Source organism: Parasteatoda tepidariorum, chromosome 9, assembly GCF_982258835.1.
Source record: "Parasteatoda tepidariorum strain Cologne lab strain chromosome 9, Ptep-v5.0, whole genome shotgun sequence".
Classification (NCBI taxonomy): Eukaryota; Metazoa; Arthropoda; class Arachnida; order Araneae; family Theridiidae; genus Parasteatoda; species Parasteatoda tepidariorum.
This window is the reverse complement of record NC_141763.1, coordinates 82,810,759-82,833,771: the sequence shown is the minus strand read 5'-3', so window position 1 is coordinate 82,833,771 and position 23,013 is coordinate 82,810,759. Positions and strand designations below refer to the sequence as shown.

General features: G+C 33.5%; 2 protein-coding genes across 2 annotated transcripts in view; one reads left to right on the top strand and one right to left on the bottom strand.

Moving 5' to 3' along the window:
• The window catches only part of LOC147804285 (venom peptide SjAPI-2-like), a 65,483-nt gene extending 43,137 nt beyond the window's left edge, over positions 1-22,346 (top strand). Inside the window, exon 2 of the mRNA XM_087152257.1 lies at positions 22,028-22,346. Within this exon, the coding sequence (XP_087008383.1) occupies positions 22,028-22,215 (188 nt within the window). The 3' untranslated portion in view covers positions 22,216-22,346. The remainder of the gene's footprint in view (positions 1-22,027) is intronic.
• On the bottom strand, positions 3,349-14,326 carry LOC107440244 (venom peptide SjAPI-2). Its single transcript, XM_087152256.1, has 2 exons — positions 14,176-14,326; positions 3,349-3,603 (listed from the first exon to the last, which is right to left on the bottom strand). The coding sequence occupies exons 1-2, from the start codon at positions 14,243-14,245 to the stop codon at positions 3,416-3,418; spliced, it is 258 nt and encodes an 85-aa protein (XP_087008382.1). The 5' UTR covers positions 14,246-14,326; the 3' UTR covers positions 3,349-3,415.
• Positions 22,347-23,013: the final 667 nt, after the last annotated feature.

Below are 23,013 nucleotides of genomic sequence, written 5' to 3'. Positions count from 1 at the left end.
ATCTTTCTCTCAAATATTGCGATACAATTTCCCTCCAGTTTTGTCATTGTCCAAGCTTCAGAAAATTTTTTAAAAATTATTAAAATAAAAAATATTATTTTTGATCATTCTATGTCTCAAAAAGTTGGGATCAATCTATAATTTTCATAAAATAGTTTACTTGCAATGAATGTTTTAATGGAATAATTTTTATCTTGAAATGCACGAAAGACATAAAACCTATTGTATTGGGCAATTTATCTAAAAATTCGAATCGAGTGTAACAAACATTCAGAACGATATAAACAATTTTATCTGTAAAATCATAGAACGATAATTGTCAAAAACCGCTGCCTTTCGTTACTGGAATAGTGCATAATCGTTGAACGAGAAAATCACAAATAAGCATTAGTCAACAAATTCAAATATTTTTGTCTATCATTAGCTTAAAATCAATAAAAGGTATAACGGTATTTGCCTGATAAATTATTTATTTATCCGTCATTTACGCTACTTACCAGTTATATTTATCACCCATTGTTAATACTTATCTCTGTTACAAAAACCAAACAATTAGAGCCGTTTGTTGATATTTTTATCATGATCATGTTAGTTTCTCTCAGATAAAATGTGCCCATACACCAGTGGGAGTAAGAGGGGGTGGGGATATCTTCTGAACATCACGTTGCAAGGCATCCCAAATATGTATGCGATGTCGTAGATTTGATGTTTTACCGGACTTCCGACACTCACGATATACTCGTGAAATGGTCGTACGTGAAAATCCAAATTTCATTTCTATCTCGGAGATGCTACGTCCCATCTCCCGTGCGCCGACTATAACACCACGTTCAAACTCACTTAAATCTGTATAACCTGGCATTGTAGCAGCAGTAACCGATCTAAGAACTGTGCTAGACACTCGTTGTCTTAATATATATATATATATATATATATATATATATATATATATATATATATATATATATATATACACTGGTTATCATAAATTAAGGAAAAATCACAAAAATAGCGATAACTCTTTCAAAAGTAAGCCAAACCGTGCAAAATTTGCATATGTTGTCCACTAAGAGTAGCTGAGTAAAATTGCAATATGCAAATTAGTGGCGCTGCACTCGGCTTACGTCATCTGCCTGGAGCATAAAAGTCCAAGTTTGAGAGAAAGCACACAAATTTTACTGTGATTGCGACATTGAAAATCTGAGATAGCCAATTCGTAATAATGACCTCTAGGCATCATTTGCCTGAAGAACTACGATGGAGAGCCATCGGGAGACTAGAGGCAGGGCAGAGTCAATCAGAAGTGGCCAGATGGCTAAATGTGAGTCCATCTGTGGTTCATAGACTTTGGAGGCAATTTCAAACCACAGATTCGGCATCTAGGAGGTTCAGTCAAGGACGGCCAACTGTTACGACCAGTGCCGATGACCGATATTTGACATTAAGTGCACGCAGGAATAGAACCGCTACTCCGACACATCTTAGATCCTCTCTTGCTGCAGCCACCGGAAGGTTGGTGTCAACGTCAACTGTGCGCAGAAGGCTCCACGAAGGTGGTCTGTATGCGAGACGACCAGCCATTTGCGTGCCGCTCACATCACGCCATAGGAGAGACCGTTTGCAGTGGGCCCGACAACATGTCCACTGGACGTCAGATCAATGGAGGCCTGTTCTCTTTACGGATGAGTCCAGGTTTAGTCTAGAAAGTGACAGTAGACGTTATTTGATATGGAGAGAACCTGGGACCCGTTATCATCCATCAAACATCCGTGAAAGAGATGCATACGGAAGAGGCAGTGTCTGTGTTTGGGGAGGCATATCCTTAGGAGGGCGCACATACCTCCATGTCTTTCCAAGGGGAACCGTGAATGCTCAGGTTTATCGAGACAACATCCTTGATGCTTATGTGCGCCCATATGCCGGGGCAATTGGTGATTGCTTCCTGTTACAGGACGATAATGCAAGACCACACAGAGCTCGCATTGTTGATGATTATCTTCAACAGGAAACAATTACTCGCATGGAGTGGCCAGCTCGATCCCCGGACTTGAATCCTATCGAGCACGTTTGGGATGCTCTAGGGAGGCGTGTATCTGCCATCAATCCGCCCCCTCAGACCCTTGCCACGCTTGCAACTGCTTTACAAGAGCAATGGCTCTCACTTCCTATTGAACTGATAGACCGCATAATTGAAAGCATCACACATCGCTGTTTGTGCTGTATTGCTTCTAGAGGCAATCATATTCCATATTAAAGGTACTTTTTCTATTGCAAACCGATACTTCCAATTTGTTTATTTTATACATGTGCTAATTTCTATACTACTATTAATGTCTGATAATTTCTTTTTATGTTGTTTAATACCTTACTATGTGTTGTATATTGTGGGTAAGTTTCATAAAATTCCATGTGTAATTTCTTGAGTTATCGCGATTTTTGTGAATTTTCCTTAATTTATGATAACCAGTGTATATATATATATATATATATATATATATATATATATATATATATACTCTATTCCACGTCATAACAGTGATAAGCTATTAATGACATAACTGGAAAAATATTTGAGAAAATATAAATCAAAATAAACTGATATGAATCTGATAGAAACATTATATCAGGAATAGTTCAAACAGCTGCAATAACAAGAAAACGGGAATCACCCAAACAGCTTTTAAACACTACACAAATGAAAAATATCCACAAAAGGAAAAGCACAAAAATATGAGTTGAAATAGAAGTACTGATGGACAGGACAGTGTCTTTAGGGGATACCATTACCAACATTTCCCGCACTGACGACATGGTACTGCCCCTCCCTCTATTTTCATATTTACTGATTAAATGCTTGCAAGATCCTAGTAGATCTACTTTTTCGATTGTCTAAATCGTAAAATTTTTGCTTAAGATAATTTTTTTCAATGGCAAGGTTATATGCGAGACATTATGCAGTTGGAAATTGTAGTATGCTAACAATGCTGAATATATAAAAAAAATAGACAAATCTATAGATTATCTAGCTAGCATAAAATTACACAAATGACTCTTATGGGAATAGCATCTCATATTTTTAACAGTTTCTACAAGTAATCAGTAGTTATTGTCCGTGTAAAATGCCACACTTTTTTTCAAATATGGAAAATATAACTGTTAATGCACAAAACAATGTGAATAAAGCATAACAAATTACAGAATGATCATATCTTAGTTTCAGATCTCTAAACAGGAATTTCATTCAGTGTCTTAATACCAAATGACAGGAGAAAGTAAAGAGACAAACACGTGCAACGCGGTTTAATGAATCTTATTTAAACTGTTTGTTAATGAATAGTTACATCGATATATTCTTAGACATCATATGTTTTATTGAATTCAGACAGAGTACAGATCATAATCAGTACGTGTACATCTAACAATCTTCCTTTTTAACGCATTTGTTGTCCGATTCTCTTCGGACAGTACCATAAGCACAATCACATTTAAAGTCACAAATTGCCGGACATGGCATCATCTTAGAAGGTGGATTCGTGTAATAAGAACAAGTCAGAGGGCATCTTGAGTGGCAACCGAATACTTCCCCTTCGGGGCAATTCTCTTCTGCAATTAATACATTTGGATTAGCATTGTAATAAATTCAATTATATATATATATATATATATATATATATATATATATATATATATATATATATATATATATATATATATATATATATATATATATATATATATATATATATATATATATATATATATATATATAACGTCGTTGCCTGCCGAGTGGAAGGATTAAAACAGGTCTTAGGCAAGGCAGGGAAGGAGGGTACAAAATTTACTTTTTAATTATTAGACAGAGCAGTCATGAAAGTGCACACGAAAAGTTGTGTTTCTTCATTATATGTTAGGGAAAATCTTGCAAAGTAAATCCGTAAATTGTTTTAATTTAGGGAAAGAGGAAAATCTAAGTAATTGTAATTGTAATAGGTCGCGAGATTCCAACAAAAAGCGAAGGGAAAAATGTCTTCCTTTTAATTAAACGCATGATTGAGCCAAAAATAGACTTAAGAAAGGGATGTGAATTTAAAAGTGTGAGATAGCATTTCGATTAGATTAATAAAATAAAATAAAAGGATATTCAGAAAAGAACTAACAAAGAAAGATTAATTGAAGCTTTTGATGTTACATCCCCCCCCCGCCGAAAACTTTTAACTACAATCGAAAAATTTTTAAAATTTTCCATTTGCAAAATCTTTCCTATGGTAAACGTACAATTAAAATAAGAAGAATCAAATTTGCAATGTTAACAATATATAAAAATAATATGAATTATAAAAAATTTACATTTGTACTCATGGTAAAAATTTTAACACAATTAAAAATCTGTAGTACCATTATCAGCAAATTTAAGATTTTCATTTTCAACTGTTTTTTTTTTGACTTAACAGTTTTTTCAGTTCCAAGTCTTTTGCTTAAAGATCAGAGCACAGTTTTTTCATTATGAGAAGTATTCTTCATAATAACACAATTTAAGTTAGCCCTTCAATCACGATGATAAAAATTTATAAACATCTTTTAAAAATGTTGTAAGTTAAAATGTTAAACATAAAATACAGTAAAACAGTTTTACAGGAAAAATTTCAATCGGAAATTGGACTTGAGTATTGTTCAGCTTGTTTGAAAACAAAATAAAATAAAAAATGACACAGTGGTAGTTATTCTGAAGTCCAAGGCTTCAGAATTGTCTTCATTTCACTTTATTTATTATTTACCTTACATATTTGTTACTTTAATAGGTTAATATTAATATTTCAAAAATTTTTACAAAATATCCTGAAGTTGGGAATTTATTATCTTGGATTTGCATAATTCCGTCAACATGATTTTGACAATGTTTTATACACCATTATCGCATTTAGTCTCAAGAATATTTGAAAATTCAAGATTATTTTCAGTTTTGCTATTTAAATCTTTATTTTCAAGTCTATTTTCTGTTTTAATTTTCCTTAAGTTCACTTCGTTTGCATTCTTGTTATTCTCATTTATTTATTTTATGTCCAAAATTCTCTTTTCTTTTATTAATTTTTTTCTCGCTCTTATTTTTCCTTTCTTTCTACTTTCTATATTTATTTATACTTTTTCTTTATTGGTATTTTTATTGCAATCATTAGCCAGAATCTCAGGAAAAATGTGTAAGGGCAAGTTGCTTTTATAATCAGAAAAGGTGATGTCTTCTCAGATTCTACATTACAACCCGTTTAACACGATTAATCACTAATTGAAATCCAAACAAGCTTTCAAATTTAATATGGTATTAAGGTAAATCAGTTTTTAAAATTAGACTGACCGAGCCATTTTTCTTATTTTTAATCTGAAGTGCAAGTTTGGTTAATTAGCAAGTTACCTTTTCTTTGCTTTCATTTATATATTTCTTTCTTTTTAGACATAAATTTTTTTCAAAAATTCCAGTTCGGATATTCTTTTAAAGTAATTTTTGTGTAGAGTTCTTAATTGGTAATTTAATTTGTCACAATTGTATTAGGAAGTTCAAATGCTTTCATTTCTATTTAAAACGTATTTTTAAGTGCATTCGGTTACTATTACTTTTCACTTTGTATTTGATCACTTTATCTCCATATTGGAATTGACTCTCAGCAATAAGAAACTTTGTTTGTTTATGGAAATGTCTGAGCTAGAACTGAGCTATGAACTAATTACCAGAGTTGGAATCAAGCATTAATGCGTCATTGTACTTGAATTCAAATTCTAAAAACAATTATTTTATTTCCTTTTCCAAATTATTTGTATTAGTTTCAATATTTCTTGATTTAATTTATAATTTCTGCCACACCACAATTGCATTCATATATTAAAAATTAATTTCAATAACTATTGTAGTTGCATTTAGAAGAGAAAAATGTTTGAATAGTATTTTTATCTTAACCCTAAACACTATAGTAAAGTAAAAATATAAATTCTACTAATTAATAGATCGTAGAAACTGTGACACATAAAACAATAAATATGAAAATAATTTCTTGAAACATTTTTTATGCCAATCAAAAACAATCAGTTCACTGAAAATAAAAATTTCAAGAGAAAAAAAATTTCAACAGTGAATACGATCAATGTATAAAAATTAATTGTTTCAATGGAAAGTATGAGAAAAAAGAATTTTAAAATCATAATCATAGCCTATGATTTTTGTTTATTTACATGAGTGCTTTTTTTCAGTAATCAATAAAATTTAATGAAATAAATGTTTTATGAGTTAAATATAAAAATACCACAAAGGATACGTAGCTGGATAAAGTTCGAATTAATTCGGCACTGGGAGAGGCATAACTAAGCTTTCTGTAAGTCACTTGTAAAGGAAAGGGATGTGATTTCAGACAAACTTTTTAATTATCAGGAGTCTGATGCAGTTTTTTTTTAGTTCAAAGGGGGAGAAAATATCGAAGCTCAGCTTTCTAGTAGTATTCATCGCCTTCAGAACGTAGACATAACATGCGGCATAAGGAAAGTCGATGATCTTTAAGACAAGTTCCACTTTTTTTTTCTTCCAGACGTGGACACGTACCTAGGTTTGCAAAACCCTTAACCGTATAGTCCACGTCTGGACGACAGTCTAGCTCGCACAATACGCGGCACATAAGTAAACCATTACAAAATTCATAACTGCACCACAAGTACAAAGCACAATTGCGCAATACAGATGACAATAATGCGTATCACATTAGTTAAATTTAAAAAAATAATAATAATAAAAGAAAAAAATAAGCAAAGAGAACAATAAATGAAGCGAATTTTGCTATATACATAATAATTGAAAAAAAAGAAGCAAAAAGAAAACAAATAAAGAAAATGTAAACGAGTGAAATGTATGATGAAGTACAAAATCAAAAACTGTTAAACGCTTTCAAGATTACTTAAAAAGTCAGGTTTAATTAAAATTTTAATAAGGAGTCGTTTTCTGCTAGAAAATTCATTACGTTAATTAATTTAGAGTTTAATGTTTTATTTGTAAGAAAGTTTTTTTGCCAAATATGTAAATTACTAATGTTTGAAAGTCGTGTATGCCATGATATTGTGCAAAGACAAGTTGATAAGTAATGCTCTGGTGTACCTGGTTGACCACAGGTACAAAGGTTTGTATCCGAGATATGAAGGTAATGAAAGAAAGAAGGAAAAGGGCCGTGATCTGTTAGGAACCAGGTGACTTGTTTAATTGGAATTGAATTGAAGTAGTTGACATTATTGATGATGTTAAACAGACGTCTTCCTCTATCGGAATTATTCCATTGGTTTTGCCAATTACTAGATAAAGATTTTTTAAGAGATTGTTTTAGGTGTGAAACAGGGAAAGGAATAATTTTTAATGCTTTGTGTTGCTTTTTTGGCCAATTCGTCCGCTCTTTCATCACCTTCTTTATTGTTATGCGCTTTAATCCAAGTGATTTGAATCGCGGTGTCCATTAGTGCATGTTGAATGTCTTTGGTTATGAGGTTGGTTGATCCTGCGTCTTTAATTGATGTTATTGAGGCTTTAGAGTCTGACCAGATTTTGTCTGTTATTGTCTACTTTATTTGTCTGTTAAAGTTTGAGTTATTTTTGATGTGTTTTACACATTCTAATATTGCCAATTGTTCCGCCTGAAAAATAGAGTTGTTAATATCCAATGCGAAGGTTTGTGAATGAACATTGTTAAGAAATGCGAATGCAGTGCCTGTTTCAGTTTTGGAACCGTCCGTGAAGAAGTTGGCATCTTTTCTAAAGTCGTAGTTACCTTGCTCAGTTAAAGAGATTTTGTTTTTTATATAATAAGATGGGTGATAAATTGGCACTTTTAATTTATTTTCATAGTCCTGATGATTATAACTTATCTGATGGAAGATTGCATTTTTTTAAATTTGAGTTAATGTTGTTGAGCATGACAAGAGCATAATCTGGTCTGGAAGAGGGGGAATATTTGTTAAAACATGAAGATCTGCCGTGGGGGTAGAGTGGTAAGCCCTGGTCATATTCAAAAGGAATTTGCGGTGAATCGAAATTAAGGTTCTAAATGTCCGGGGTGAGATATTTTTTGCCCAAATATTGCAACCGTGTGCTAGAGAGGGGACTATTACTGTGTTATAAATGAGTTTTCTTGCTTTTTGATTTATTCCCCAAGATTTATTATTGATTTTGTAACGAGAATTGAGAAGAGTGTTTGCCTTTTCTTTAAGGATATTGACATGAGGACCCCAATTCAATTTTTTATCGATTACAACTCCAAGGTACCTAAAATGATTTGTTTGCTTAATTTTTTCGTTGTTAACTTTGAAGATTGCACCCCTGTTAGTGTTGTAAAAATGTATATAGGCTGTTTTATCAGTTGAAAGAGTTAAAGAATTGTTGGTGATCCAATTGTGAATACGATTTAGAGTTAGATGCGATACTTGTTCTAACTGCCTCCTAGAGTTGGCATATGTAAGAATTATCAAGTCGTTAGCAAAGGCTTGTATTATGGAGTTTTCAAACTGCATTTTCAAAAGGTTATTAATTACTAAATTCCACGCAGTCGGTCCTATGCAAGACCCTTGTGGGCAGCCTTTTTGAATTATTTTTGTTACATATCCCCGATTTGTAGCTAAGATGACTTGCCTGTTCGTATTGATGCTTTCTATTATAAAACAAAGATTGGAAGGGACTTGGTACATTGACAATTCTCTATTAATTAGATCATACTGGATATTGTCAAATGCCCCTTTGATGTCGAGCGAGATTGCCGCAACGTGTTTGTGAATATTTTTTGAAAGTGATAGGTTATCTTTGAAATTTTCTAGTGCTATATTGACCGATTTACCAAATCTAAAACCGTATTGTAAATCAGACAGTGCGTTGAGTTTCTCTAAATGAAAAGTTAGTCTCTTAACGATTAATTTCTCTAGGAATGACAAGTTTCACTGGACGAAATTATCATTAATATAAACAAAAAGTTTGATCACTGAAGAATTTATTTTTTGGTGAACATACTGGTTGAATTATTAATTGCCATTAGTTGAAGAATTTAACTGATAAATTTTCAACTGTCTATATGAATGAGATATTTCCATATTTTTTCCATATTTTTTTATTTTTGTTTTTTTATTTCCATATTTTTTTATTTCCATATTTTCCATATTTTTGATGCAACCTCTTCCGATTGATATAATTTCAAAATTTTAGATGATTATTTTAATGAGATATTACATATCTGTGATGTTCCGTACCCCCTCCGGTACCTTTTAAACCTGCGAACTTATAACGTCGTTGCCGAGTGGAAGGATTAAAACAGGTCTTAGGAAGGGAAGGAGGGTACAAAATTTGTTTATTAATTATTAGACAGATCAGTCATGAAAGTGCACACGAAAAGTTGTTTTTCTTCATTATATGTTAGGGAAAATCTTGCAAAGTAAATCCGTAAAATGTTTCAATTTAGGGAAAGAGGAAAATCTTAGTAATTGTAATTGATTTATCAAATAGGTCACGAGATTCCCACAAAAAGCGAAGGGAAAAATGTATTTCTTTTAATTCAATGCATGTTTGAGCCAAAAATAGATTTAAGGACAGGATGTGAATTTAAAAGTGTGAGGTGAGAAAGCATTTCGATTAGATTAATAAAATAAAGAAAATGATACGAGTATTCAGAAAAGAGCTAATATAGAAAGATTAATTGAAGCTTTTTATGTTATATATAAATATATATATATATATATATATATATATATATATATATATATATATATATATATATATATATATATATATATATATATATATATATATATATATATATATATATATATATATATATATATATATATATATATATATATATATATATATATATATATATATATATAATTAGTTCATGAAATTCATGTTTCGTATTTTTTGAAAAACGTATTTATTCGCAAAGGGAATGTTGCAGATGTGCGAACAACCCTATTTTTCTCTCTTCTCAGGTAAGTTATACCGTCATTAAGGTGACGATTTTCCTATCGGAGAATTAACTATACAGGGTGGTCCCGAATTCATGGTACAGACTTTAATGGTAGGTACAGGACATTGTAACAATGATTTATTGTAAAGGAATGTATAGTTGCAAGTGACGCGGTGAGGCGTAAACAGGGGAAATAAAAGGAAAGAGAAATGGAGTGATCGGTTGGTATCATTGCCGGTAGAGGGCAGTAGATGTCTAGCCGCTGTTGAAAATGATGCATCGCAGTAGGGAAAAGTGCCATTCACAATTGTGCTGCCGTAGACGATGGGTGACTTTACGTATGCAGAAAAAGCAGACATGCATTACATGTACGGCAGTGCAAATGGTAACGGCAGAGCTGCGTTACGAATGTATCGCGCGGAGTATCCTGGTCGACGAATGCCGGATCATAGAATTTTTCAACGGTTACATCGTCAACTTTGTAAAACAGGTGCGTTCGACGTCAACAGACATGACGGTGGTCGAGTAAGAGCTGTACGCACTCCAAGGCTGGAAGAAAGCATCTTGAACATAGTGGCTGATAGACCCGAGTCAAGCACAAGAACTGTTGCGCATGACGTAGGTGTGAGTCATTAGACTGTATGCAGAGTGTTAAACAAAAATCGCTTACACCCCTTCCATTTTCAGAAAGTAAAAGCAATGAATCCGGCAGATTATCCTCTCCGCGTGAACTTCTGCCTGTGGGTGATGCAGCAATGTGCGCTGCAGCCGGATTTCGTAGGTGATGTGCTATTTACAGATGAAGCGACATTTACACGCGAGGGTGTCTTTAATGCGCACAATTCCCATGTGTGGGCAACCGATAATCCACATGCAACGCGTCCACATGCGTTTCAACAACGTTTCTGTATTAATGTGTGGGCTGGTATTGTGAACGACTTTTTGATTGGCCCATACTTACTACCCATGCGACTCAGTGGCGGGAGCTATCTTATTTTTCTACCACAACAACTGCAGCATGATGTTCCGATCGCCATTCGTATCCGCATGTGGTTTCAGCACGATGGGGCGCCAGCACACTTCAGCATTGATGTACGGAATTACCTGAATGTCACGTTTGGTGCTCGATGGATTTGGCGTAGTGGACCAATCCCTTAGCTACTCCGATCTCCCGATTTATCGAGCCTCGATTACTTTTTATGGGGACATCTAAAGCATCTTGTTTTTGAGACTCCAGTTGACTCAGATGAGGATCTCGTCGCTCGCATATCTGTAGCTGCTGCAGGTGTGCGTGAAATACCAGGCATCTTTGAACGTGTACGCCAATCGCTCCACCGACGCTGTCAAGCATGTACCGCTTCTAGTGGATGCAATTTTGAACACTTACTGTAAACATGACACTTGTCAACAACGCTTTCAATAAAATCTTTGTTTTTCCTTTCGTCCGTTATTTCTCCTGTTTACGCCTCACCGCGTCACTTGCGACTATACATTCCTATACAATAAGTCATTGTTACAATGTCCTGTACCTACCATTAAAGTTTGTACCATGAATTCGGGACCACCCTGTATAACAACCGTACAAATGCCTCAGAGGGAGACCTTGTTGGTTTTTCTCCGTGTACTTAGGTAATACTGAGTGTAAAGTATGTTCTTCACATTGCACGGTGTATGCATGATATTTACTTTATAATTTGTATTTCAATAAATCTTTATTTGCCGTTAATTGCATTTATTTTCAAGTTCAACAAACATTGCCAATTATACTGAACTTGGCGGTAATATTATTTCAATCTGCGATAAATTTATGGTTTATAGTGGCTTCATTCCATGTCAAATTTAAAAATGGCACGCAAAACATTGAATTTCACTGAAAATTCATATTATATTAAAGGGATTATGAATAAGTATTTATATTAATGAATATATATAAAAATATAGGACAGTATAACTGGAGTTATAGTTATTCATAACTCTATTTATATAAATTATAACTACTTTTTTAAATGAACCGGGAGAGCCTGGTTGGTAGGGCTCTGGAATCCCGTTCGTGAGAATGGGAGTTCGAATCCAGTCGTCCAAAGACTCCCCATGTAGTCAATAGTGACTGGTGCACATTAAATCTGTCGGTTCACAATGTCTTCCATGTTCCCATCAAAAAAAATATGTACCTCTGGGGGGTACTATTTTGGTGATTGATCATTCTCTGGTTAATGTTCAAAAATGCGATCTGTGGATGTATGAATGTTTCCGCCCTATAAACGGGTGTGACGTATAATTCTGGCAGACATGGAATTCTTTGCCATAGATCTCTCTACTAGAAAACAAGAACAATCGCTCCCCCAGTGCCTTAATGGCCGACAACAACTTTGTTAAATCTACATTGGTGATTATAAAATATAATACAACTTTTTTACCCATTTACTTACGTCAGTATTATTGATGTTCTTAATATTAGCATAAAGAATTCTATGATATAATTTTCCATGAATTATTCTATAAATTCTATATTGTTGAATCACGGTGCCATAACTGGAGGAACTGGCATGAATAACTGTGTGAAGCCAGGTGTTTATTTTTTCATCCATAATTATGCTTTGAAAATGCATGTCTATAAAACTAATACACTATACGTTATACTACAGATTAAAAACAACGGTAATGTAATTGAAACAAAAAAAATTAGTAAGATACGTACAGAAATGTAAAATGGCGAAATTGCACTGAACCGTTTAGGAATAAAGAAATAATTTCTTCGCCATTATGACGCCTTGGTTAATTTTCGTAATAAGTTTTGTAGGTAAATATACGACATATTTTAAATTAGATTTCTCAGAATTTTTCAACCGATTTCGCCCAATTTTTGTATTTTGCCATAAACAATTACGCATTTTAAAATGCAATAAAAAATTTTATACGTTACAATTAAAAACTTTCTTGACTATTATTAAATAAAATAATCAAAAATAATAAATATTTGCTAAAGTGGAATTTTTTTTCATTGAATTATCTTCGGATTAACGAATTTTACAATTGCGTGCAAAATTTTTTCCACTCTCTTAAAAAGTTATAGTGTGATACGGTTAAATACGCAAAAAGTAAAATTAACATTAAGGGGTTAAAACTTTGAATTGCTCTCATAATCATACTTTAGGGACCATATGGCTGCTACCTCCTATGTTTTTGGGTTCAGCATTCCGAATCCATCGAGAAAAAAAAGGAATGTGCATTTAGAGAAATTGCTTTTTTGTGTCTGACTTCGTAACTTAAAATATCGTCTGGGCTAATTAAGTAGCATATTTAAGGTCATCCCCTCGAACAATTGAGATTGAGTCCTCGGACGTGAATATCCGATCATTAGATCAAATGTTATTCATAGTGGTCCGTTTATTTATTAATTTATTTGCACACTGTACACAACATTTATCATGAAATACAAACTAAATTCTCAAACAGCATAAATAGCTCAGATAAAAATACGAAATATATATCACAAATACATATATTTGGGTTGCGTTGATACTTGGTTTAAAGTAAACTATCTCTTGTTACATTAAAAATAGTCTTCCAGTCAATACATTAAGTAATAAAAGAATTATTTAAACTTTCTGGTGCATTACTTTTGAATGCTTAATCCCGGAAATATCACGGGCACGTGAAAGAGAAGATGAAAACTCACTCCGTGATTTTGTTGGGAGCGAAAGGGAAAGGGTTAGGATATTTCCATTACCAACATTTTGGATAAAATAGATTTCCTGATTCTCTGATATCAATTTCGAGAATAAACATGTTGTCTTATATACATAAATTTAATAAATATTTAGTTACCTCTGTCATTTTCTTAAAGTTAAAAAAGTTCCATATTGTAAATTATGGTATAAAGTACTATCACTTTGAGTAGAGTATCCGTAAAATAATTTTTACAGTAAATTTTTATACCGCAATTTTTACAGTAATGTTCTTTTAATAACAGTGACAGTTATTTTACAGTAAATATTACTGCAAAAATTATGGTTTATCAAATTTTTTCAGTAAAATTTCAAGGGAAAAATGAATTTTGGGGTAGGAAGTATTGGCTCTCTAAGTGCTAGAGCTTTTAACTGTAATTTCTTCTGGAATTTTTATAGTATAGTTGAGTTATTCGATGACAAAATATAACATTTCCTAAATAATTGTACAGTTCTTTTAGTAGAAAAACAATACTTACGACCAGCGTCATTGGATGCTGCAGCAATAGTAACTGCAACTGCAATAGTAACAAGAAGGAAAAGTTTCATTTTTGCAAGATCTCTCTGTCTAACAGGATGAAATAAAATAAATTTCTGATCACCAGCATATATATATACTAAATTTCTTAAATATAAATATAATAAATATGATTTATTCTTAATAAAAATTGCTTGATGTTTAGCAATACACAGCTGAAATACTAAGTACACTATTAAATATTAGAATTTAATGATTCTGTTCCATACATTAATTTTTCTATGCTATCGAGATCCATTAGAACTTTTAAACGATTATTTTATTTCAGACACAATCTGAAAACATAAAGTAGTAAAGTTAAAAAAGTCTGTAATCTAAACAAATAAAATGAGTTATAAAAAGACGAAGTTGAATACTTCACATATTCCATCATGTATTATATAATATTTGCATTACAAGTTCATTTTTTTACTGCCAACTATACCCAGGAATATTAGATTATTTTAAAATAATTGGTTAAATTATTCCATTCAATTTTCATAATAATGTCGAGTTCTCAAACTAAAAAAAACTAATGTCTAAATTCATAAGTTCAGTCAAATTTAGTACACATTTCCTTATTTTTTAACTTTATCAACGAAACAAATAGTAAACAAGATAAATACTTTCTATTTTTATATTTCATAACCGTCGTTGAACAGTCCAATATTTGGGTTTACGACTACTAATGTTCAACTACGTAGCTTTGTAATTTTGAGCCCAGTCCAGAAGATAAGGGAACTCCTGGATCAAGTATTGGAAGAAATTTGCCTTCATGGAGAACTTTATGATGGAGATTACCCGCATTTACGTTGCAAGCTGGGGAAAACTATGAAAATCTCCCTAAACTACCCTGACCGCAAGGGGACTCTAACCATGGATCCTAAAGCGGTAGGATATCCAGCTCGTGCTTAGAAAACGGAAGCATATCAAATAAAATAATGACTAAATTCATTCTCATTGATAAGTTAAGTCAAATTTAGTATACTTTTTCTTATTTTTTAACTTCATCAACGAAACAAATAGTAAACAAGATAAATACTTTCTATTTTTATATTTTATAGCAGTCGTTGAACAACCGACCCAATTTTTGGGTTTACAACTAACAATGCTCAACTACGCAGCCTTGTAATTTTGAACCCAGTTCAGAAGACAAGGGAATTTAGAAGAAATTTGCCTTCATGGAGAACTTGATGACGGAGCTAACCCACATTTACGTTGCGATCGGGGGGAAACCACGAAAACCTCCCGAAACTTGCCACACGGCAAGGGGACTCTACCGCTGCGGATATTTTACGTCAGCACTGCGGTCGGTACGAGCCTGGTGCGGAATTCGTATCGATCAGTCATCCCTGTGATTTCAGCCAACACCTCCTAGAATGGTTCAAACAACACCTGTTTATTCTAGGAGGTGTTGTTCGAACCCGCTTCAACTCAAGGCGAACGCTTTATCCCTTAAGCCACCACGGCTCAAGATAAATACTTAATTTTCTTATGATTCTGTATATTTTATTTCTTCTTTAAAAGACAAAAATTTTACTCTACTTGTACTAGTAAGTTCCACCCCTGTTTGCTGACGCTTCCCAACCCCCGAAGATAGCATAGCAATCTTTGGGCAATCGGCAATACAAGCGTTCAAAACAATCGTTATAATCATCGGTAATGTCCAAGTTATTTGCAAACAAATTGTCGTTGTGTCAAATTGTAAAATGTTCAATCTTGCCAATACAAGTGGTGTAAAAAATGAGGGAATGGTCTCAAAAGAGACCTTACCCCATTTTTTTACCCATCCTTTTTTGGAAAAGGGATGGAAAAACCTTACAATTTTCAATCGTGTTTCAACCAACTGCGGTATGCAGATACTTTTCAATTTCCGCAAGTGTGGATCATGAGTCTTTGATGGTGTCCACAAGACTTCTTTGTATCTGTCCAGGAATTTTCAGATAGCAAATCGAATCGCGGACACCCCCATTTTCCAATGTCGATGAAGGGTATTCCCAGATTTTCGAAATTATCCGCCAAATACGGGCACCCTTGGATGACCAGACGGATATAATCACAGTAATTTGAAATAAATATTGAGCAATATGGACTGTACATCATTTTGCTCTTGAGGTAACTCGTTTGGTTTGGCAAAAAGGGTAAGTTCAAGTGATTTACATTCTTCTTAATACATTCGCAATGCATGGAGTTGTGACACCTACAAAAAGCATTTAACAGATGAATCTGGTAAGAATCGACGCTTGCATTAAACCAACAGTGTAAAAACAATTATGTTGTATAGACGTGAGCTTGTAAAATTTTTTGCTATACGATTTTACCCCAGCGATTCCTTTGCTCCAACGTGAAGCTTTTGTTTGCAATCATGTCTGAAGTGAATTTCTCAATGAATTCTGAATGAAATCTTCCTTTTCTAACGAAGAAGGAAAATTGTCTGATTTGATCCTTGCTGATGCTCCAACTCCACTGAGAAATGCATTGCCATCTCCTCATCTGAGAGATGCATTTCCCCACTGCCTCCTTCACCAACAAATCATTTATTCAGACCCATCTCACCACCAACATTGTCTCCTGCCAAATCACCGATGCCAGTGAAACGAAACCCACGCTCCATCATCACTGTTGCTCCTCATCGAATGAAACCCTAGCGAATTCCATTGGTTTCGGCTCAGGATTTTCGTTGCCGGTTGAAGCGAAAGTTTGACATTTCTCCAGACACTCCAGTCAAGCGTTTCGTGAGAAAAGAGTCCAAAGATGAACCACCTACCAAACGTTCAAGGGATCCTCCAAAAAATCCATTTCAAAGGAATCTCGTCATCCTTAAAAGAATTCTCGTAAACCTTTGATTGCCTCAAGAAAATGTGACAAACCCACAAGCGTATCAAGGAAATGTAACAAACCCACATGCGTTTCAAAGGAATGTGATAAACCTTTAAGCGATTCTGACAAACCCAGAGATGCCAACTTGCTCCGGAGAGCAAAAATTTCTCTTAAAGTGATAGTTTATCAATTGTGATTCTTGGTTTAATAAATTAAATTGAGTATCCACCACTAGTTGAGTTTTTTTATCCACCACTATTTCTAAATAATTCGTAGGCTTATATAATTCACCACTTCATAGTACTATTGTCGATTTCAGCCCGATTCTTCTAATCCGGTTCGACAGTCGGTAGTCCTTTACATATTGACAATTCAAATTGGTGCTGCTGAGATGATGGACAATGGGTTTGATGCAAGTCGTGATTCTGGCTAGCTGGATTTTGATGTCTTGATTTTGCTGACAGCATTTGACCATTTTTCTTTCGAGTGAGTCGTACCTATTTCATTCTCTTGCAATTATGTCTGATTTTACTAATACTGACTTGATTTGAGAGTTTGAGTAGTTGCAAGTTATGTAAAGGTTTCTGCCTGCAAATTGTAGTCATCAATTTACGCAACCATATCGATTAAGATGATAATTCAACCACGCTACAATGGCTACTTATCATCATCACGGACTGAAAGGCATGCATGTGACTCAACGACGGATGAGGAATGCACGGATTTTGAAACCAAAATGGCTAAAGAGTTTGCAGACATGGAAAGGAGAATTAAAGAAGATGAAATGAAAAATAAAGAACTACTTGAGAAATTAAATAAGTTGGAGCAGTCTTTCATGCCTGTGCCAAATAGGCCTGAAATGCCGACTGCAACAGTTGATGTCACTGACATGGAAATTTATGAAGGCGGGCAACTTTTGGAAGAGACGGGGAAAGCGTCGACCATTGATTCAGAAAGCTCAATCAAAAATAACACAGAACCCCCTCCAAAAAAGGAAAAAGATGAAAAAAACGCAAACCAACGCCAAAAAAACTGAAGATAATCTAAGCATGACTACAAGAAGCTGCCATTCCTCACCGACAGATACCGCCACGTCCTTACCACTACCAGATTCCTGCTTAGCTCCACCCATGGAGGATTCAAATGAAGCTGCAACTCCAGTAAAAGTGCTAACAACCAAACATATTAAAGTCTTAATTCGTGGACTCCCAGCTGAACTAAAAACGGAAGATATCTCTCATGAATTGGGGAAAACAGGCATCTCAATCCAAAAAGTAATACAGTTTAAGAGAAAAGTGAGCGAGGCCTATCGACTCTTCCCACTTTTTCTCACAATTCTTATAGAAACAGAAAATAACCGACAAATCTTCTCCGTCACCAGCATATGTGATGTCCCGGTCAAAATTGAAAGGTTCCTCGGTGGGAGAGGCCCGATTCAGTGCCTTAACTGCCAAAATTTTGGCCACACTCAAAAAATATGTAATTCACCTCCAAGATGTGTTAAATGTGCCGCAGAACATCGATCTTACGAGTGCCACAAGGACATCGACACACCACCTATGTGCTGCAATTGCGGGGAAACCCACACTGCCAACTACACGAGGTGTAAATCCGTCCCCCCAGGAGGGGCCCTCGTGCCATTCCATTCACAACTACAGGATAAGCTCACAGATTGGTAACGATCTCAAAGAACTTCAGGAACTTTTAAAAAACAAAGAAGTGTTTCAGATATTACAATCGATCATGAGGGAGACCACTCCTGAACAGTGATATCTTTTGCCTTAGTTTGAACTCTTATTTTAATCACAGAACTCTAGTTTCGTATTTCCACACTGCTCATTTAACAAATATAGAATGTTTTCAGTTTATTCAATTTCGAGTTGCATACAACAGATGGCGCCACTAAAGTTTGGTATAATCAAAGATTTATACAGCTCGACTTATGTTTTTATCTATGTATCAACTCGTTCAATAATTTTCAATTGCTTAATTTCCATTTCACCTTTCATATTTCTATGCATAATATTCATATCAAGCTGCATATAATTACTATTACACATTTCTCAAATTTGGTTGAATTCATGTTTCTTTTTGCAAATAATGATTAACGTATCTATCTCCAATAATGTCTGTAAATAAATACCAACGTATATTTTTCAAATTATGCCTGTATATAATTATCATATTTCTTGTAATACAAAATGTTTTTAATTTATCAAGCAAAGAGCTTGACTTTTTTAAAAAGCTACCATAAAAAAGTTACACTGCATTTTCAAATCAAGCTATTGCACATTTCACTAATTATGTTTGAATACAATGTTTCTTTTTCATTGATCAAGGTTGCAAATAATGAATAATGTATCTATCTCCAATTATGTCTGTAAATAAGTACCTATGTATATTTTGAAATCATGCCTGTATATAATAACCATCTTTAAATTGATTGTAGTACAAAATGTTTTAATTTATCAAGCAAAGCGCTTGACTTTTAGAAATAGCTACCATACAGTTGCTAAAATCAAAATGCCTTTAAATCAATGTATATAATATTATTTCATGATGTATGGGATAGGGGACGCTGCGCGGCCCAGGTGCTCAGTTTTTGCGAAATAAAGAAAGAAAGTACTATTGTCATGACCAACCAAATTGGCTCACAGACTCGTATCACTAGTGAAGGAGCTGCAAAACTTACTAAAAAATGAAGAAGTGTTATGTCTTTTGCAAAGGATCCTAGGTAAGACAGCTCTAGTTCAGTGACATTTTATTTCTCAATTCCGGACTTTTCCTTTCAACATTGTACTCTAAATTCTACACTTTCAATATATATCTTAATTAAACATGTGCTAGTTAAATGTAGAAATTTAATATGTATCAATTTCTGTTAATACTTATTTATGTCAACTTATGTATATATATTTCAAATTATGCTTATATTTATCTGTGTCAATTTAGATTCGATATTCAAATGTTATATCTACCGTATTTATCTATGTCAACCTATGTATATATTTTTCAAATTATGTTTTTATTTATATGTGTAAATTTAGTTTCGATATTCAAATGTTTATTTACCCAAGCAAAGTGCTTGTAATTTTGTATTAGCTACCACATGACTGCTAAATTCATAATGTTATCACTTTAAACTTATGTAAATTTCTAGATGTATGGGATAAGGGCCGCTGCGCGGCCCAGGTGCCCAATTTTTTATCAATAAAGTAAGTAAGTAAGTACTATTGCCATGCTATACCTTTTAAAACGCAAGCAAAAATAGTCAAATATTTGCAGATTTTACTTTGTAGTTATTTATCGTTTTTCTTAAATTATTTTGGCGTGTCCGGAGCAGTTGGCATCTCTGCAAACCTGAAACTGTTTCAAGGGATTTCGACCCACCTGCAAGCGTTTCAACAAAATCTGCCAAACCTTCAAACGTTTCGAGTGATTGTGACAAACCTGTGAGTGCTCCAACGCGAGATTATGGCAACCCTGTGAGAGGTCCGATTCTATCGAGACATTGTGAAGAAAAAGTGTCATCGTACCCATCAAAACGAGAATCTTGGTAGTACATGCCTAGGCCAAGGAAACAGTTTTCCTCTACTCACAGTCCTTGACAAAATGAAGTTTCATATTGATGTGTCTTTTGTGAAAAGATGATTTTGCATAACTCTTAAAATCAATTGCAGAATGATTGTCCGAAGCAATGATCAAAGGTTTCTCTAGAAATTAAGAGCACTTTAGTTCTTCAAAATCATTTAACAACCATATTAAATAATTTAACAGCCATATTTAATCAACAACCATTTTGAATCATCTGCCAATGAAACACGTTCAGTTTCACTAGTGGCCATTATTTTTTGTTCATCGCTTCTTTTATAAAATTAAACAATCTCTTAGCATAACAATTTCTCCTGAAAATGTTTTTATATTTTACGCATTACACTAGCTTGCTTTAGCACAAGCTTTACAAGTCCTGATTTGTTGATATAAAAAAATCTTTTTATGCTTTGTACCATCGAAATATCTTATTATTAGTTCAGGCTGTGCTGTTCCCAGGTTTATCAATCAATTGCAATGAATAACTCATAATAAAAACTGGACGATTTCAATTAGATAAATAAAGTTCAATTAATTGCTAACATTTAGTTTGATCTACTATTCTGTTTGAACATTTAAAACTCTTATCCTCCCTTCCTAAAATTAGTGTTTTTACATTTTTACTATCAAACGTAAAATTTCTTGTCAATAAATTGTTTATGTACACAGTTTATAATAAAAGTATACCATTTTCATTTTTATTTCTTTCAAAACCAGGAAATTTGTTACCTGTATATATTTTTTTCATTTCAAATGCTTGGGATAATTACTATTATATTACTATACATCTATAAATCAGAATATATAACTATTATATTATTAATCTACTGCAATTATAGTTTCTATTTTTATAAAAACACACTTGTTCGAAGCTAGTTTCTTCGTCTATTAGCATGACAACGCTATGTAAATCAGAGCCTTCCTTAGAACCTTCCTCCATTCTGCTCTTTTCTTACCCTAGACTTACCCGAGAAGAAAGAAGAGATAGGGCTCTACGCAAATCTACAGCCGGTTTTATGGTTTAACTGACCATGCAAGGAAAATGCAAGTTAGTGAATTAAAAAACTGGATTGACAGTTCATCGAATACTATTAAAATAGTTTTATCCTATTTTTGACATACATATCATTTAAACACGAAAAATCCATATATATATATATATATATATATATATATATATATATATATATATATGTATGTATGTATGTAGGGCATCTACCACTACAAAAATTACAATTACAATTCACTAGTATATAAGACGTGTTAACTCGATTCTATGATGGGGTACCTTTTCATAGATGAAAGTTGACATGGTCTGTAACCTCACTCCCCACATATATAATTGAGCATGCATATTTTTAATTAAATTTATTATAATGCTAATCCAAGTGTATTAATTGCAGAAGAGAATTGCCCGGAAGGGGAAGTATTCGGTTGCCACTCAAGATGCCCTCTGACTTGTTCTCATTACACGAATCCGCCTTCTAAGATGATGCCATGTCCGGCAATTTGTGACTTTAAATGTGATTGTGCTTATGGTACTATTCGAAGAGAATCGGACGACAAATGCGTTAAAAAGGAATATTGTTAGATGTACACGTACTGATTATAATCTGTACTCTGTCTGAATTCAATAAAACATATGATGTCTTAGAATATATCTATGTAACTATTCATTTATACATAGTTTAAAAAAGATTCATTAAACCGCGTTGCACGTGTTTGTCTCTTTACTTTCTCCTGTCATTTGGTATTAAGACACTGAAGAAGATTCCTAATTAGAGTTCTGAAACTAAAATATGTTCATTTCTGCAATTTGTTATGCTTTATTCACATTGTTTTGTTCCTTTGACAGTTTTTTTTTTCATATTTAAAAAAAAATGTGGCGTTTTACACGGACAATAACTGCTGATTACTTGTAGAAAATGCTACAATTATGAGATGCTATTCCCATTTGAGTCATTCGTTTCATTTTATGCTAACTAGATAATCTATAGATATTTCAATTTTTTTTTTATGTATTCAGCATCTTTAGCATACTACAATTTCCAACTACATAATATCTCGCATATAACCTTGCCATTGCAAAAAATTATCTCAAGCAAAACTTTTACGATTTAAACAATAGAAAAAATAGATCAGTAAATATGAAAATGGGGGGGGGGGAGTATTACCATGTCGTCAGAGCGGGAAACGTTGATAATGCTATCCCCTAAAGACACTGCCCTGTCCATCAGTCCTTCTATTTCAACTTATATTTTTGTGGTCTTTCTTTTGTGGATATTTTTCCTTTGTGCAGTGTTTAAAAGCTGTTTGGATGACTCCCGTTTTCCTGTTATTGCAGCTGTTTGAACTAGTCCTGATATAATGTTTTTATCAGATTCCTTTT

What these genes read in the sequence shown, in the direction of transcription:
- LOC107440244 (XM_087152256.1), bottom strand. Translation starts at nt 14,245, where the DNA reads ATGAAACTTTTCCTTCTTGTTACTATTGCAGTTGCAGTTACTATTGCT. An exon ending in AGCATCCAATGACGCTGGTC is followed by an intron (nt 3,604 to 14,175) that starts GTAAGTATTGTT and finishes TATTAATTGCAG; the next exon opens with AAGAGAATTGCCCCGAAGGG.